This window comes from Bombyx mori, chromosome 26, assembly GCF_030269925.1.
Source record: "Bombyx mori chromosome 26, ASM3026992v2".
Taxonomy (NCBI): Eukaryota; Metazoa; Arthropoda; class Insecta; order Lepidoptera; family Bombycidae; genus Bombyx; species Bombyx mori.
Genome location: NC_085132.1, coordinates 6625276 through 6645368, shown reverse-complemented (window position 1 = coordinate 6645368; position 20093 = coordinate 6625276). Strand labels below are relative to the sequence as shown.

The window sequence follows — 20093 nt, the reverse complement described above, 5'->3', positions numbered from 1 at the left end:
AGCGCTGATTTTCAGTCACCCCCGTTTCCCTTTGGTTCTTTGCGGGAATGAAGACTCCGTACGTGTGTACATACTCAGAATATGATATAAATTAGTAAAATTAGTAAATTATAAAATTTTAAGAAAAAACAAAATAAAAATCAAATTAAATGGTGAACCCGAAAACAAAACCAAAAATTTAAGAAAAAAACAAAACAAAAATCAAATTAAATGGTGAACCCGAATACAAAACATAATAAGCACACAATAATAACAACCTGTGGGCAGCTTAAAAAAAATATAAAAATAAATAAAAATTTAATAAAAGGAAGTTTTCACAAGCTAAGATTAAATTAGTTACTATAAATACTATAAATTAGATTAGTTTTTGTGAGTCCAAAAGAAATGATTTTAAACGATTAATAAAGCCATGCTTTGTTACAATTTGACGAATAGGTGGTGGGAGATCATTCCAGCAATGCGTAGCTGCGTATTTAAACGCTCCCCGAAAAGCAGCCCGAATAACACTCCGAACTAAAATTAGAATTAATAATACAGGTGACCGTGGTCTATATTATAATAATACAATATTAGGGCAAAGCAATGAAATGAATGATGAGACTTACGTTGAAAAATTTCATTAGAGAGAGAAATATATAAAATATATACAGTCAAACCTGGATAAGCGAGAGTTCAAGGGAGCACAATCTTATTCTCGCTTATAGAGGTTTCTCACTAACTCGAGTTTCTCGCTAATGCTCCCTCTGAATTTCATTTCGCGATTTTCCGGATTCAAACGCATTCACTATTCACTTATGACATGCAGAGACGAAAGTTCCTTCGCAATTGATTGACGATAAACTGAGTAAGTCCGACAAACAGGACGGTACAGAGGCACACGTGTCTATTCGAAAAGAATGCGATAAAATAACAACGTTATTTAGTTCCACGAAATAGAATAGGTTCAATATTGACGAGAAAACAATTCAAAAACAATAGAAGGAAGTTCCACAAAAGTTAAGAATGAGTCATAAAATAGCAGATGTTAAATTTATAATTTGATTTTTCATTTGTTCCTCCTAAATAATATAAATAAATAAATAAAGCTCGACTGTCGCTTATAGAGGTATAAATAAGTAGCAGTCTCACTTACGGAGGTCCATGAGGGAAAAACGACTCTCTCTTACAGAGGTTTCTGTTTCTCTCTAATAGAGGTTTTGGGAGCTTAAAATGACGGGTCCTGGCTATTACTCTCACTTATAGAGTTTTCTCACTTATCCAGTTCTCACTTACCCAGGTTTGACTGTATATAGAGAGAGAGAGAGAGAGAAAGAGAGAGAGAGAGAGAGAGAGAAAGAGAGAGAGAGAGAGAGAGAGTATAGTTTATTGCACACCAAATCACAGCATTGATAAACAGTCAAGAGGCTGTACAATAAGCGGTCTTATCGGTAAAAGCGATCTCTTCTTGAAAAAGACTCAGGAGGTATATACATATATTGCGAAGTACTATTATTAAGATTACTTAAAATAGGTATAATAAAAGCTTGTTAAAAACATTAATTTTTGTAGTATGCAACTAAAATGAAAATTCATCATAATTCTAACGATCTCCAAGTGCTTTTATATCTCTTTTATTACTCAAACTATTTTATTATCTCTACATATAAACCTCCGAACGAATGTAATCTTGCAAAATGGATGAGTACTTTAAATTTTGCACATTAAGAAGTTATTATTTGAAGTGACAATGTAAGCTTGAATTTACATAATTCGGATAGTCATTAATATTTTAAATCAGAAAATTCTTTAATAAAATCATTTGATTTGCTCGAGAGATAATAGTCACGTCCAGATTCAGCTTTCCATATACTTCCCAATATTCCTCCGGTAGTAATATAATATAATAATTTTCTACTAATGACTATCCTATTTCATTGCAATATATCTTAAGGAAACTGCAACAAGTTTAAGAAGTGGCTTAAGTCGTAATAGTTATGTTATAACCATCGACCATACCTGGAGAGATAAGAAGATAATATTTGATCTTATTCAAAACTCTTGCACGGATTGTTACTTAAAATCTTTATGGTATCCTACTAATGGCTCAGTAGTATTATATCCCATGAATCAGCTCGCTGAGTTTCTCGCCGGATCTTCTCAGCGGGTCGCGATTCCGATCCGGTAGTAGATTCATTCGCGAAGCAGCTGCTCTTTAGTTGTTAGGTCTCCTTCGGAGGCGCTCGGTTAGCTGTTAGCAAATCCCACCCCTCCTGGCTGAGCCTTTGCTCGCCCACCTGTCCTGGTGAAACTGGAAAGGCCTCCGGGCCAACAGTAATTCTTCAATCTTAAAAAAAATGTATTATATATGTATGTAGGATATGATATAACTACAAATCCATTGAATCTTTTTTAAAGTAATGAATAATTTGACTTTGATTTGAAAAAAACATATTTTTATGGATAGATACGAGAACGTGCTCGTGGATCACCTGATATTAAGTGGTAACCAGTTCTCATACTGTTTCGCAAAGAAAATGCCCTGTCTATTTTGGTGGCACCCATGCGCGCTCACAAAACGTCCTACCACCATTGAATTTATTCTATACCAGCTGACCCGGCAGAATTCGTAGTGCCTCAATCTCTAAATAAAAGACCTAAACATTTTTGTAAAAAAAAACTTAAAACAAACAAAAGGAATCCGTCCGACGGGGACACAAATCAAAGTAAAAACAAATTTGTTATTTTTATTTAATTCCGAGTATTTTCATATTTATCTACCTTATAATCCTTCTCTGGACTTCGATAAATAATTCAAGATCAAAATTAGCCAAATCGGTCCCACCGTTCTCGAGTTTTAGCGAGACTAACAACAGCAATTTATCTTTATATATAATTATAGATTATTTTATATTCTAATTCTATATTATCGAATCTATATTATTATATAAAATAATCGGGTATTACTGTCCTTGTTGTCTTTCTTTTGTTTTTAATTTTTTATTATTATTAATAGTATTGTTAAATCTCTATTGATATATTAATGTAATGCATGCTGTGATTGCCTCTAATTAGAGTTGCAGTTATCAATTACTCTATACATGTCAATGTTATTTTATGTTTTACTGTAAACCCTGTCGGTAATCCATAAATAAATAAATATTGAATTCTATATTATTTTATTTATTTAGTGAAACACGAGTTGAATAATTTCTAGGTTTTCATAGTTTTGAATATTGTATTTTATTAAAAGCACTTTATTTTTTTCTTAGGCTCTACTGCTACGCCCAGAAACACGTCAAATCGATTCGGGCGGTAACCCGAACGGTTCAAATGCCGGACAATAGAACCAAATCGGTCCGGACCCGCGTCCACACGCACGTTCACTCGTCACCGTACCACGTGTCCGACCACAAGGCTGCCATCACGGTGGGCATCATCATGGGCGTCTTCCTCCTCTGCTGGGTTCCGTTCTTCTGCGTGAATATCGTCGCTGCTTTCTGCAAGACCTGCATCCCTGGTGAGTATCACTATATAGTATAAAACAAAGTCGCTTTCTCTGCCCATATATCCCTATCTTTAAAATTACGCAACGGATTTTGGTGCGTTTTTTTAATGGATAAAATAATTGAAGGGGAAGGTATAATAACATCCATTAAATAGTGGAGAAATCAATAATAAATAACAGCTTCCGAAGCGAAGCCAGGGCGGGTCGCTAATTAATTATATAAGCAAATCACCTGAACATTTACATAGGCCATGCAGTAAGAATAAAACGTGAAATATAAGGATAGATTATCTAAACAAAAAAATAAGCACCGATGTAACGAAAATGTGCGAAAGAGATAGCCAGATAGTCCAATTACGAAATATTCGTTGTCTTCAAAACATTTATTATTAAAAATTAATACATATTATGTCTTTCTAATAATAATTTGAATTATATCTGTTGGGTATATATCTGTTGGGTAATGTTAATTAACATTTTATTGCGAGTAAATATAGAACACATTCCTTTTATTTATTTTACTTTCAAACAAAAAGCTTAGCTATTGTTAAGTTTTTTCCAGAGCTCATATACATTATCTTATTCTTCTTTATCGTTCCCTCACTACTAAGAATCGCGACCAGATGTGACTTTCCTCCATAGTGCTCGGTCATGGGTGGCATGGACCGCATGGTAGAGACTATCACGAACCGCTCCCTTAACCAGATTTGACCATCTGTCTGGTGTTCCGCCCATGGCGCGCTTGCCTTCTATGCTACCCAAAATACCAATAAACGTATACGTAAACGTATATCTTATATTCGTACCAAAACCTGATTGGCAGCTAACTATGAGCAAATGTGATCTTTCAGAAGACCACCACCAAGAATTAGTTAGTCTATCTCAGACAAAGAAAGATACTACTTACATTAGATTAATGTTACAAAAAACTTCTATCTTCTTTTCTTTTTTTATTTCTATTTTTTTATTGCTTAGATGTCTGAACAAGCTCACAACCCACTTGTTGTTAAGAGGTTACTGGAGTACATAGACGTCTACAACGTAAATGCTGCTACCCACCTAGAGAGTTCTAAGCTCTCAGTATAGCTACAACGGTTGCCCCACCCTTCAAACCGAATCGCATTACTGCTTTACGGCAAAAATAGGCGGGGTGGTGGTACCTAACCGTGCAGATTCACTAGAGGTCCGCCAGTAATATCCAAGGCAAGATTAAATAAATATTTCGATATAAATTAACACGCACCACTGAACAGATTTTTTTCTAACTACCTTCTAGGATCACTAGCATAGCTGCGCCTAAAGAATGTATACGTGACCTGCCGATACGAATACGAATTCCAGGGCGCTCTCGAACTCAATAGAAATATTTTCGCAAATTATCGCACTGATAAGAGCAAGCAATGTACATCGATATGTTTTTTTTTTTGTAATAAAATTTATATGTTTATTTTTTAAATTGCATTAGATTTAATTGTTTTTATTTACGAGAACCCATTGCAACGCATTAATAATTACGAGAACACATTGCAACATGAGACATGAACGCTGGTGACAGGACATCTTGGGGGTCCGCGCGGGTAGGTACCACCGCCCTGCCTATTTCTGCCGTGAAGCAGTAATGCGTTTCGGTTTGAAGGTTAGGGCAGCCGTTGTAACTATACTGAGATCTTAGCACTTATATTTCAAGGTGGGTGGCGCATTTACGTTGTAGATGTCTGTGGGCTTTTTTTTTTTTTTTTTTTTTTTTTTTTTCGGGCCGGGGGCCGAACCTCCTACGAGGTCCCCGCGCCTAGGGGGCGCGCGGGGTATGTGAGACTCAACGATCTGCAGGTGTTGAGAGCAGATCGCGGGCCCAAGGATTTTAGGGCCCACCCACTAAACGACTCCCCTGCACTCTTACACCCGACGTCCGATCTCCGTCCGGGGTCAGAACCCGTTCAGAGTAGGGGGGTTCCCGCGGTCAACACTACAACCAGACACGCGGCGCCACCCCGAGGACGCCCGACCGACGGGTCGTCGAGGCGATAGTCGACGACCAACGACGTCGGTCTCCGCGGTACGGCGGCCCTACCAGGCCGCCCGGGCGGTGCCGCTGGTGTTCCGGGATACCCCGCTGGGCCAGAACCAGCCTGCCGGGTCGGAACGCGATACACCGCCGACCGGGTTGCTCTTCAACAGTATGTTCGGCGACGACAGCGACGACGAAAATGCGGACCGCATCGCAGTCCGCAGCCGCCGACGCGCCGTCCCGTCCTCCTGGTGCCAGCGCGCTAGAGTGACGGTAGCGTGCGGCGCAGCCTCAACCCCCTTAGGTCGCCCCGTGACCATCACCGGGAGGAGACTGCCTCCTCATAGGGGCTGGAGCTGGACAAACGCCCTCCTCCGAACCCCGGCTCGACGGCGGCGGCACGGCGCCGAGAGGGAAGAAGAGCTCTCCCTCTCCCGTTCCGCCGCCTCCTTCTGCGAGATGGTGGACTCGCAGAAGTCGAGCATCGCCTGCCAGGACTCGTCGCTGCCGAGCATCGTAGCCACGACGGTCGGAAGCGACAAGTCCGGTCCTATTTTTGCAACGAGGACGCGGCGCTGCTCCGCGAAAGCGGTGCAGTACGCGAGCGTGTGCTCCGCCGTGTCCTCGTTGCAGCCACTGCAGTGGTGACACTTCGGCGTCGGCTCCCTCCGGGCGACGAGGTGCAGGTAGCGACCGAAACAGCCGTGTCCCGTGAGCACCTGCGTCGCTCGGAAGGTGAGACGTCCTCGGTCGCGATTCACCCAGTCCGAGAGGACCGGGCGGATCGCCTCGACAGTCCGTCGCCCGTAGGTGGGGTCCGCCAGGCGGCGAGACCACGCCTCGAGCACGGCACGCCGAGATTGAAGTTTCCGCGCTCGAACTTCCGCCGCGCCGGGACGCGGCTCCCCCCTGGAGCGGAGATCGCATCGCCACGCGTAATCCGCAGCGAGCGCCTCCGCTTCTAGGTCCCAGGGAGGCGTCCCAGCTAGCACGCACGCCGCCTCAAACGAGACGGTGCGGTATCCACGAACCGCCCTGACCGCAATCGCGCGCTGCGGACGTCGCAACGCCGCAACGTTGTCACGGGTCAGGGCGTGGCACCACACGGGAGCCCCGTACAGTGCCATCGACCGCACCACCCCCGTGTAGAGGCGACGCACTACCACGTCAGGCCCCCCGACGTTCGGCAACAGCCGACTCAGCGAGCCGGCAGCCGCCATCAGTCGGGGACCTAATCTTTCAAAGTGAGCGCGGAAGCTCCAACGACCGTCCAGTACGAGACCGAGGTACCGCAACCCGGTTGCCTCGATCTCGACGCGAACGCCTCCGATCACGAGGTGGGCCCCCTGAGGCGGCGCTCTCCGGGCCCCGTGAAACAACAGGGCCTGGGATTTATCAAGCGCCACCTCCAGACCCAACCGTCGGATCCTGCCGATGACGAAGGCCACCCCCGCGCAGGAAAGACGGGCAGACTCTCGCAAGTCCCTCCCCCGGGCCACGACCAAAGTGTCGTCCGCGTAGCAAACTACGCTCAGACCCGGGAGAGGAGTGCTTAGGGTGCCACGCAAGACCCAGTCGTAGCCGATGTTCCACAAGAGAGGGCCAAGGACCGACCCCTGTGGAACACCGCGCTGGACGGGGAAGCGGAGCACCGTCCCACCGTGCCCGGTGCACACGACCGACCTATCCTCGAGGTAGGACCCGATCAGCCGACGGAGATACGCAGGGACGCCGTGATACTGCAGCGCCCCCGCGATCACCGACCAGGGCAGGGTGTTGAACGCATTGGCGATGTCCAGGGACACCGCCAGTGCAACCCCGCCCCGGCTGACAGCCTCATCAGAGAGGGCGCGCACGCGCATCACCGCGTCAATGGTCGAGCGGCCCTCCCTGAATCCGAACTGCTCCGCTGACAGATCAGGACCCACTCCCGTCAGGTGCTGGACGATGCGGGCGGCCACCACTCGCTCGAGCAGTTTTCCCGCCTCGTCCAGCAACACGATGGGACGATACCCCGCAGGTGAGTCCGCAGGGCGTCCCTCCTTCCTTAGCAGAACAAGTCTGCCCGTCTTCCACTGCTTTGGAAACCGCCCCGACTCGAGGCAGGCTTCAAAGAGCCGCACGAGCCGGTCCCCAAGGGCACCGAAGGCCAAATCCCAAACCCGACCGTGAACACCGTCAGGGCCGGGGGCCGCGTCTTTCCTCCGCATCCTCGACACGGCCGCACGCATCTCCTGCTCCGATATGCTCGGAGGGACCACCTCAGCAGGGGCATCACCGCTCGCGTCAAGGCGTGGCGGCACGCCCATGAAGGGGGGCTCAAAGTCCCTCTCCATCCGCGGGAATAGCCCGGAGACAATATCCCGCAGCTGCTGAGGCTGGAGACGCTCCGTCACCGGGAGCGCCCACGGTCGCAATTTCTTGCGTACCGTCTGGTACGGGCGCCCCCAGGGATCCTGATCGAGCGTCTCCAGGAGCGTCTTCATGCTCTGAGACTTGGCCTCGCCGATGGCCCGCCGCAGAGCCTCCTGCTTCTCACGGCAGTCGGCATGTAAGCGGGCCGCCACCTCCGCGAAATCCATACCGCGAAGACGGCGACGGCGGTGGCGGGCGTTTCGGCGGCGTGCCCGCACGCACTCCTCTCTGAGGAGTGCGATCTCGGGCGTCCACCAATACGCACCGCCACGTGGGGCGCGGCCACTGACCCGGGGCATCGCAGCATCGCAGACGCGACGCATCGTACCCCGGAACCAATCGGCCTCCGACTCCACGTCCACTAGACGCGCGGGCATGGGCGCCCACGCGGCCACTGTGGCCGCCTCCACCGCGAGCACCTTATTCAGGCGCTTCAGTGCCCATCGTGGGAATGATCGGGGAGCGCTACGCGGGAGCTCCTCCTCACCGCGGGCGTCTTCGGCCGGCGCATTCAACAAAGTGGAAACGGAGAGCTCAAATCGAACAAACCGATGGTCCGAGAGCGTCTCCGCCCCCTCGAGAACACGCCAGCCACGGACACGGCGTGCGGCGGACGGAGACGCGAACGACACGTCCACGTGTGATTCCCCGTTCCACCGCACGCAGGTCGCGACCGAACCTCTGTTCAGAAGACAGAGACCGGTCGCGAAAGCCCACTCCGACAGGAACTCGCCGCGCGAGTCCGTGCGGGGGGAGCCCCACGCTGTACATTTAGCGTTGAGGTCCCCCGCCAGTATCACCGGGCGAGACTCGAAGCGATGAACCAACGCCTCGAGCCCACCCAGGAACCGTTCGAACTCAGCGAGACTCCTGTTCGGAGAGAAGTACACCCCGATCACGACGGTTTCATTGACCCTAACTACGACGTACCCGGATCCCCTGGCCACCATTCCAAGGGGGGGTAGCGCCGCTGACTGTCGCATCACGATCGCCACGGAGCCATCAACATCTCCGGCCCAGGAATCCTCCCGGTCGGGAGGTACGAAGTATGGCTCCGCAACGATCGCGATGTCGATGAACCACTCCGCCATGGTGTGGACGAGGAGATCCTGCGCCCTGGCGGAGTGGTTCACGTTGGCTTGGAGGAAGCGATGGACGTGATCCATTATTGAGGTGTCACGTCCATCGCTCCCTCGTCTTCCGTCCCACCTTGCGGCCCGACGGCCGCGGCGGGAACTGACTGGCCGGCTGCTTTACACGCAGCCGGCTCTTCCTCTGCTATCTTCTTCTTTTTCCCGCCACGCCTCCTCTTTGTGGAGGAGGGGGCGGAAAGACAGGCCGGGCCCCCAGCCCGATGATCGGCCCGCCGCTTCGCCGCGTCGCATAGCACGCAGTGTGGCGCGGCGGCTGCGCAGGAGACCGCTTTGTGTCCTGGCTGGCCGCAGCGGAAACAAAGCCCGCTGCGGTCCACGGCCGATGGGCACCTGGCGAGGCCGTGCCCGGTGCCGAAGCACCGGAGGCATCGCCAGGGGCGGGCCTTCTGTAACTGCACGTGGGCCATCACCCAGCCCACGCGCAGCCTCCCTGGTGAGTCGGCGGGCCGACCTTGTGGAGGCGTAGCCAGGAGCGTGGCCGCCTGCATAGGGCAACGCGCCCACGCAGTGAAGGCTCCAGAGTAAGAGCTTCGCAGCTCTCCCACCCTGACCTGCGTGAGGGTGCAATTGCCCTGCGATGCAATGGCAGCGGCCACTTCCTCCTTTGTGGCGCATTCATCCAGGCCCGTCACTTTGACTTCTGCCATTTTGACGGGCCTGTCTATACGCACCACTTCTGGGTCCGGTAGGATTTCACGGAGCCGGGTTGCTAGCTTATCCGCGGCCGCACTGGTGTTGGCACCAGGACACTCCAGCAACCGGGCCCCGTTGGCGGTGTGCCGGACTCGGAGGCCACCCTCCACGCCCATAGCATCCACGTCGACGCTAGCGCGCGCCCGGGCCATGACCTCCCCATAGGTGAGGCCCTTTTCCTTGGCAGCCGGCAGCAGCTCCAATACGACAGCCGCCGACCGCGGAGCGCGCGGTTTTCTTGCCTTGCGCCCTCCCTTTCTTTTCCCTTCAGTTGCTGCTCGACCCACTACCTGGGGAGCCTTGACTGTCGGGACGGGACGGGGGTTAGGTACGTCTTGCGCCCTCCTTCGACCCCGCTTCACTACCGTCGTCCAGGCTGCGTCCATGTTGGACGGGGCGGGAGGCAATGGACGGGGCTGGGGGTGTTGCGCTGGCTGGGCGGCATTCACACACCCCTTTGGATTGTTGCGGCTTCTGCCAGGCCCCGCCTTCGCAGGCTGGGGCGGGACAGAAGCAGCAGCCTGAGGCCTCGCAGGCTGGGCGGGTATTCGTCGCCCAGCAGTCTTGGACCGTGTAGCCAGTTTGGCCGCAGTGGCGTTCGCGGGCGCCGGTGCAGCCGCGGTCTTAGGCGTTAGTGATACCTGCGCTGGCTGCTCGTGTGCCAGCGGTGGCCTCGCACGCACCACTGTAGAGGTGCGAGCCTCAAGAATGGCTAGGCGCCTCTTGAGGTCTTCGATCTCCTTATCTTTTTCCGCCACTATAGCCTCTTGCACTTGGGGCGGTGGTGGTGGGGAAACCGAACTGCCCCGCTGTCTCCTTACACCATCAATGGCCACACGCATTGCGGCCATCTCCTCCCGCAACTTTACACTCTCCGCCCGAAGCTCTGCATTCTCACTCTGAACGCAGGCGTACAAAGCCTGTAGGCTCTCCAGCTGCGACCGCAGGCCAGCTGTTTCCTCCGTGGCCGTGCGCTGGAGAAATGCCTCTAGGAGCCTACCCATGGCAGTGACCACGGAATTCAGGGCATGCACGTACGTGCCCTTTAAGGAGCCTGATTTGCTCGCCACCTTGGAGACAATATCCAGAGAGATATCGAAGATTTTGTGCAGGTCAGTGGGTTCAGTCTCCATAAGGGAGCGGCACAACCGCTCAACCTCTCCCTCCCTGACTCGTTCGGCCTTCCCACAACGGGTTCTCCCGCCTCGCAGCGAGCCGGCTGCCAATCCGCCGCAGGTTATCCGAACATCCTGTTCTTTGGCGGACGACGCCGCAACAGTCGCCGGTCCTTCCTCGACCGCCAAAAACTTGGCGGGCGCGGGTTCAATTTCCGAGGAGTCGGAGGGAGCGGAAGTCACTGGTCGCTTGACCGTCTTCCGCTTCCTCCGAGTTTTCGCATCAGCGTTGGCTCTGCTGGCGAGCCGTCCGGTAGTATTCCGGAGCAAAAGCGGCGACTCTCGACCACTCGACGCGTAGCCCCTCGCAGAGCTTCGCGTCGAGCGCAGTGAGAGTGCACTGTCGCAACGCTCAGGGTGCACGAATAGATCGTTTTCGCGGCTCGTGCTGCCGCCTCCTTCCTCTAGGCAATTGTTGCCCCCCCCAGAATACGAGGGGCAGCGTGCCTCCGATTGCTCGGAGGCACGGAGGGATTCTCCTCCCGCTGAGCGGGAGGTACCCTCCTGGGGTAATACTGTTTCGCAATTGTCCATGTTCATTTTTTTTTCCTTTCTTATTTAACCAGGGGTGAGGTCCCCTGGGATCAGGTGATGCCCTCGGGACTGGACTCCCTCCAGAACAAATAAATTCCAGAAGAATTAAATAAATATTTCGATATAAATTAACACGCACCACTGAACAGATTTTTTTCTAACTACCTTCTAGGATCACTAGCATAGCTGCGCCTAAAGAATGTATACGTGACCTGCCGATACGAATACGAATTCCAGGGCGCTCTCGAACTCAATAGAAATATTTTCGCAAATTATCGCACTGATAAGAGCAAGCAATGTACATCGATATGTTTTTTTTTTTGTAATAAAATTTATATGTTTATTTTTTAAATTGCATTAGATTTAATTGTTTTTATTTACGAGAACCCATTGCAACGCATTAATAATTACGAGAACACATTGCAACATGAGACATGAACGCTGGTGACAGGACATCTTGGGGGTCCGCGCGGGTAGGTACCACCGCCCTGCCTATTTCTGCCGTGAAGCAGTAATGCGTTTCGGTTTGAAGGTTAGGGCAGCCGTTGTAACTATACTGAGATCTTAGCACTTATATTTCAAGGTGGGTGGCGCATTTACGTTGTAGATGTCTGTGGGCTCCAGTAACTACTTAACACCAGGTGGGCTGTGAGCTCGTCCATCCATCTAAGCAATAAAAAAAAATTATAGAAAAACCTTTAGTATTTATTACAGAAAAAGCAATTATTTTATTGTTTAATCATTCTGGAGTATTTAATATAATTATAAAATACATTTTTAAAGCCGTTAATCTCTTTTTAAATTAATATTTTAAGCTATTACTATATAACTCAAAACTCAACTACTCTCTTCACTAAATCAAAGACAGTAGAGTAATTCGTCTAAAATAAAAATAAAATTTAAAACCAACGAGTTTTTAAAGGTAGTAAAGGTTTTTCTTTATATGTAAATAACTTAATCTGGTAATATCACTATTACTACCAAGCTAATTTCGATTCTAGAGTAAAGTGTGGAATGACCATTATTCCAATTAAAACAAATTCGATTTGAGCTTTTATCGAGTGATCGGTATCCGCATACAATAACTTAAGCTCTAAGCTCTTTGGTGATTCTGCACGAAAAAGAAATTGTACTCGAGAAATAAGTCTTCCAATTTTTATACAAGATTTTAAAAGAAAGGTTGGGAGTCTTGCAAAGGTTGGTGTGTGAAGTAATTTGTTTGAAAGCTTCAAATTAAGCTTTTATATAAAGTCTGGAACTTGCATAAAAGCTCTTACAAAAAAAACACATGTAAGTACTCGGGTTTTTACTTCTTTCGAATTGCAAAACGTTATACAGCTTTTAACTTAGTTAATGGAACTTTAGAACGGTATACTTATCTTTCATTGTGATTTTGACAGAAAGCTATTTAGAAGAAATGGTTAACGTTAATTGATGAATTTCAAGCACTAAAGTCATTTTGTTTCAAATAAGGCTCTTAGATAAGAGATAAGGGCCACGAACGGCATTCTCCATCGGTTTCCGCATCCCAAACTTAAAACTAACGTTAGGTTCCAGGCTGGTATATCGGAAAACATTTCTTAGAACATCAAAATAGTTCCTCCCTTTTCAATTTTGTAATATTATACATCACTAGAGGTCCCGCAGTAGTCGAAATTCGACTATAATTAATTGGAATTGTAAGTTCGTACACTATTATGATTGTATTTTCAACGCCAAGACTACACTATAGAAAAATATTAATAAAGACAAACAATATTTAACCTATTCTCAATTTGACAACAGACGTCCAGAACAAAAGTTTGACAATAAATAAATACTATACATGCCTGCGTGTGTCAAATACATGGTAGTGTGTGTAATGTTTTCTTTATTGATTTAATGTATCTTTTATGCATTATTTTAAAAAAATATTAGCATTGTGCACTTCTTCTCTATATTCTCTATAAGTGTGGAAAATTTCATACTCCTCCGTCCGCGCAATTTTCGTAAAAAAGGATACAAAGTTTTTGCTTCACGTATTAATTATACATCATATTCCCCTCAACCCCCTTACTTTGTTACGTATATATTTACGTATAGGGGCGTTAGAGCATGCTGTACGCAGGTTGTACCGAGAGCCTGAATGACAAAGAAGATAATTCGCGTTTCTGTTTCAAAGACAAAACAGCTATTGTACAAATGCACCTATTGACACAACCCACTGAGTTTCTCACCGGATCTTCTCAGTGGGTCGTGTTTCCGATCCTGTGGTAGATTCTGCAAAGCACTGCCCTTGCTAGGGCCAGTGTTAGCAACACCTCCGGTTTGAGTCCCAAGAGCTTAGGTTAAGGCTGGTATAGCCTTTACTGGTGGTAGGATCTCTTGAAAGTCCGCGCGGGTAGGTACCACCGCCCTGCCTATTTCTGCCGTGAAGCAGTAATGCGTTTCGGTTTGAAGGGTGGAGCAGCCGTTGTAACTATACTGAGATTTTAGAACTTATATCTCAAGGTGGGTGGCGCATTTACGTTGTATATGCCCATGGGCTCCAGTAACCACTTAACACTAGGTGGGCTGTGAGCTCGTCCACACACCTGAGCAATAAAAAAAAAAAAGCCTCTCAATGCTATCAGCATAGGTAGGGAAAAAAAATGCATTTACGACTTCAATTGCCCTCTCGAAGTAGCTTATGTAAAATTAATAGCCTTCGGAAAACCGAGCTGGGCGGATTTTATTAAAAAAACTAACGTAATTACTTTAATACAAGCTAAAACAGATTCGTGACCTTTTATTGAAATAAAAAATCATAAAGTATTTTCTTAGTTGATAAAAATAGTGAAATACAGCTAAACAATAAGTGATAATTTCAAAACGAGAGCTTCTATCACTTCATATTTTATTGATTGAAATCGCAATGACAGCTCTTAACATAAATGTCACTTTTAAGAAGTTTATTTAGTAGTACGAGTTCCTACTCAACGCTAATTCATTAAAGAGTCATCATTCATTATTATCAGTCACAGTTATTATTTATTTACTGTGTAGACTGGAAGTATACTGATTAAGGATGCTATGTCTTTATTTAGTAATGAACATACGTAGAGTATGTATTTCATTAGGCAAAATGGTACTTGTCTACGGAATTTGAATCATCGGTCGATGCGTCTATGCCGGGCGTCTTATGCCTTTGACCACGACGACTTTACGTTTTAATCACTGTTGTACATAGTCTGACAGTATCAATTGTCCGTTTATCTATACTAATAAATAAACCTACAGTGGTTTTTACGGATGTTCCGTTATAACTACTGAATCATGAATCCAATTGACTTGAAACTTGGTATCCGTGTAGAAAATACATGTAGTTAATGGATAGACTAATATTTATATGAGTGTTGGACTCCCTACACCAGTTGCGGGGGCGTTAATGATAAGAATCTTTGTGGGGTGAGAAATAATAATGTTAATTTTAAATGCCCAGCGAAGCGGACGGGTACAGATAGTAAGATTAGAATGCTGTATTGTATAGTTTTTAAGAACAAATTTTGAAATAGTTTTGTTCATTTCAGTTTAATGCGTTCGTTAAAAAATAAACAGTTATCCGAACATATCAAAGTTCTAATTTTTTTTAAACAATTTGTTTTTTAGTATTTTGTTTCGGGAATATATTTATTTAATAGCCACATTGTACAGTCTGAACGTAATTTCGAAATTATCTCAGATTTTGTGTGCACACAAAATAACAAGCCCGATGTAAGCTTCTAAGCCCAGAAAAATGTTAATTAATTTCAACAAGAAGTCAAAAATTCTCATATACAACCAATAACCGTCAGGTCAAGTGGCGATTATTAGTCAAAAATTTTAAGTTTGTTGTTAGGTTTTCTAATCTGCTCTCAATAAAATTCCTCTCATATGATCAATACTATAAAATATTCAAAGTTAACCAACAAATTCAATTTAGCTTGTGTTTACATAAAGAAGTCTACTAAGAAAATTAGTTTTGATGAGCATTCCTTTTCCAGATCTAGCCTTCAAGATATTGACGTGGCTGGGATACTCCAACTCGGCGTTCAACCCTATTATCTACTCGATATTCAACACGGAATTCAGGGAGGCCTTCAAGAAAATCCTCACCTCGAGGTATCCACCTTGTTGCGGCTATCAAACGGTCAGAGCGAACACGCCGACGAGAAACGACAACTTCGTCACAGATTACGGAACTAAGACATTAGTGGTGAGTCTGTGAAGACGCTTCTGTAATGTTTTTAAGTATGCTTTGGCTATTTGTAGATCATCTCATTTGTGTTTAGTTCGTATGTGTATGTGCGTAGCTTAAGAAAGATTTTTGGTATTGTTAAGCTGAGTAAGTAGTTTAATAAGATTAATCAGTGCTTTAGTAAATTCCTTGATGAAATATATAGTAACTAGCTTTTGCCTGTGACTTCGTCCGCGTGGAATATTTACTTTGGGCATAACGCTAAATTTTACCCGCCCCTTTATTTACGTAGAAAGTGAAAATATTTTTGAATAATAGAATGTCAAGGAGCTATTTAAGGTACCAAAATCATGCTTTTTAACCGACTCCAAAAGAGGAAGTTATTAATTCGACCATAATTTTTTATCTATGTATGTTCACTCTAAAAAACCCAGATTTTGCAACATTCTTTATTGGTGCTCCGTTTGTATTGGTCTTAGCGTGACGTTATATATTCAATAATTTTTTTCAATAAATGGGCTATCTAACACTGAAATCATTTTTCAAATCGGACCAATAGTTAAATTAGCGTGTTCAAACAAACAAACTCTTCAGCTTTATAATATTATTTATTTATAATTTATATAACAATACTGTCATTTCTTTTTTTGCTTCGAGATAATTTCGGAACTTTAATCTTGCTATCTATTCGCAAGTTGTTGTGGAAATATTTTTTTCAGGTGCTAAAGTTTTTTTTTTTCGCTTATCAATTCATGCAAAATATACTGCTATCTGTTTATATTCAATGCAATTTAAGATGAGCCGCATTTCAGGTACGCCGAAGCGGCTCCTTAGGTCTTTCAGGAGTAGACCCCACCCCTAGATCCTCAGCGGAATCGGTAAGACCACTACGGGAATACCACATCTGACAAGAAGAGAACGGTAGCAACAACGTGCTACTGGACAAGAGTGATGTAGTTTAGTTACGTAGAAATAAAATCTCAGTTGCATTTAAATAATCTATCTAAGCTATCTATACGACATTTTGGGACATTTCGTGGTAGCCCGCTTAACAATTGGTGAAAAAAAAAAAACTTATTTTCTAACACATGTGATTTTCAAATAATGATAAAAGCAATTCTAATGAGCTAAGTGATGCTATACTATATAATGTCGTTTGTAAATATAATTCATAAAAAACTATTTGGCGAGTGTTAATCGTGAAAAAGCAACATTGAAATATTGACTATGATTTAGATGATAATATTTTAATCAAATCAAATGTACCGTACAGACTCTTTAGTGGGCTTTATTTCGGATCTCTTAAATTTCGACTTCAAAAGAGTTTATTGTAAGATTGAATGTGAGCTACAACCAAAGGTAGTCAAGAAAATAAAGAACATTTTGTCCGAAGTGAAATAAAGTATGAGTTATGAATTGAGTTGAATTTCACAAAAGCCACTTTTTTTTTTCATATTGAGATTCAATGAGATTTAATGTTTTTTTTTATTTCACGCTGAAGTTATACCTTTGCTCAGTAAGTTAATGACTAGAATTTTTTACCTTCAAAAAATCTTATTATATTGTTACGATTTATAAAAAGAAGGAAAGACACGATAATATGTAAAAATAATTAGTTTAGTATTTGATTGCACTAATAGTACATCTATAGTCGCGACCAAACAACAAAGCTTAAAGCACTAAAGTTTCAACTTTCAATAAAAAATAGTTATTTTCGAGTAATTTTTGATAGAAAAAAAAAATCATCAATAAATACTCTACACAAGAGGTTAATGACACGTTTTTCTAAATAGTTACCATTACTGTCGATACCACAGTTTGACATTGATGAATACGCAGGAAACTCATCGATTTAAATGGAACCTAAGAATACGCGCGAATAATAATATCTAATAAAAAAGCTATGCCAAAAAATAAGTGATAAGTTTAGCTTTCAGTTCCGAGAATGATCCAGGATCATCCTAAAAATGAAAGTTTTGTTTATTATTATTTAAACGCAATTTAGATTTTGCCAGATTTCTTTTTTTTTGCTAAGAGATTTTATTGCCACAGATTACACATCTAACAGTCCATAAAAAAAACTTTTCGATGTATTTTTTGTTCACTTAAAATAAGTATAATAGCATGTATATTTACTAAATTAAGTGATTATTTAGTATAAAAGACAATTCAATGGGGAAAAGCGCTAATGAACATTATTAATTAAAATTAAAGAAATATTGTATGATAAGAAACTGTTTATATGAACATATTTAAAATTATTCAATAATTTATCTTATAACATATCAAAGTGTTTTAAACATTTGTTATAAAATTTGTAGATTCTAATTTTATTGTAAATATGAGAATGATATTAATCGAACATATTGTTAAATGTTTATAATTATTAAAGATATAAAAATGAAATGTATAAAAATATAGAAAACTGCATACCTAATAGAATAAGAAAATATACAATATCATAGAATTTGGTTTCACCTGCAGTAGCTTTAGATTAGCATATCACAAAGGCTTTATGTATTAGAAGAACAATGGTTTAAGTAGTTTAAAATCTTTATTTTTAAAAGGAATAATTCATTTAAAAAGCATCCAAAACGTATTTTCCCCTGTAAGTACAAAATAAAGTAGCCATTTCTTATTAGTTTATCTATATATTAATACGTGAAGCAACTTTGTATCCCTTTTTACGAAAATTGCGCGGACGGAGGAGTATGAAATTTTCCACACTTATAGAGAATATAGAGAAAAAGTGCACAATGCTAATATTTTTTTTAAAAATTATGCATAAAAGATACATTAAATCAATAAAAAAAACATTACACACACTACATACTATGTATTTGACGCACGCACGCATGCATACTATTTATTGTCAAACTTTTGTTCTTGGCATCTGTTGTCAAATTGAGAATAGATTAAATATTGTTTGTCTTTGTTAATATTTTTTATAGTGTAGTCTTGGCGAAATATGTGATTATAGAAGTAAAAAATACAATCATAATAGTGTACAAACTTACAATTCCAATTAATTATAGTCGAATTTCGACTACTGCGGGACCTCTAGTAAATGTAATTTTATCTGTGACGATCCACTTAAAAATTCACTAACCCTCCATACAATCTTAATTAATAACCAGCTCTAGGTACTACCCAATAAAAAAATCTGCTATCTCTCTTAAAATATATTTTTAGAGATAAAACATTAGATAGATATAAACAGACAGACAAGGCGAAGCTAATAAAACATGTATGAAAGTAATAAGTCTAATATTATGAATGAATTTCTTCTACCTTGTCTCTAAGAACGAAATAATTAGTATTATTTATTAATGCCAGAATCGAGGGCTTTGGTGAAAACCAGAGTAAAAAACATTGAGGAGAAACTCTGCTCTGAGATAATTTTTGTTTCTTTTTCTTAGATGGGTGGACGAGCCACCTGGTGTTAAGTGGTTACTGGAGTCTACAGACATCTACAACGCAAATACGCCACCCACCTTGAGATATAAGTTCTAAGTTCTCAAGAATAGTTAGTTGCAATGACAGCCCCACCCTTCAAATCGAAACGCGTTACTGCTTCACGGCAGAAATAGGCAGGGCGTGGTACCTACCCGTGCGGATTCACAAGACGTCCTACCACCAGTATGTCGCGATGAAATTACAGCCTTACTCTCCTACATTTAAGTAATATAATGGTGTGATCACCTGTCCGCAATGCTAAACACACACGAGCACACCGTGACAGTAAGAAACAGATTTAAAGTAGTCGCCGTGGCCGAAATCCGCTAAGAAGAGTAGTAGCAGTACTGCTTAGTACCAGTAATTAGTATTATATTCCTAGGGAATGGCAATTTAAACATGTAATTAATTTAAAAATAACATAAACACGTAGGTCATGGCTTGAATAAATTTAACATTTAAGGTAAATCTGAATGAAACACTTGAATCTCACAAGTCATGCTTCATCTTATGCCATTTTTCCATTTTTAATAACAGAGTCTGACTTTTATTACGTCATAATATTAGTCTCTGTGTTGATTACATGTTGAAAATTCGTGTTTTGAATATAGAAGTTTTATATTTTCATTTTAATTAACTGGCTTGGATATGAATACGAAAGCAATTAAAATTTTCGTCTTAATAAGTAAGGGATTTAATTATATCCAAAAATAAATGCATAAATTACCCAATGAATATGATGTAGCAATTTAATATTTAAAATATTAGATGATAATTATAAGGTATACTATACAAATACAGTCAAAAAACTTTGAACGAAATGGTGTATAAAATTTTATGCTGTAAATATATTAATTTATAGGCTGCGCGAAAAGAATTTCCAATTAGTATTTTATAGTCTTAGACAGATTTCAATAAGTATTTAATTGTGTAGCCCCGTATGAAATAGTACGTAAGCTTAGACATAGCAACTTGAAAT

General features: G+C 43.3%; 1 protein-coding gene across 1 annotated transcript in view; it reads left to right on the top strand.

Annotated features, from left to right (window-relative positions):
* Nucleotides 1-16717, top strand: part of Dopr1 (dopamine receptor-1) — a 122645-nt gene extending 105928 nt beyond the window's left edge. The window contains exons 7-9 of the mRNA NM_001114987.1: nucleotides 3249-3496; nucleotides 15465-15676; nucleotides 16471-16717. Of these exons, the coding sequence (NP_001108459.1) occupies nucleotides 3249-3496; nucleotides 15465-15676; nucleotides 16471-16566 (556 nt within the window). The 3' untranslated portion in view covers nucleotides 16567-16717. The remainder of the gene's footprint in view (nucleotides 1-3248; nucleotides 3497-15464; nucleotides 15677-16470) is intronic.
* Nucleotides 16718-20093: the final 3376 nt, after the last annotated feature.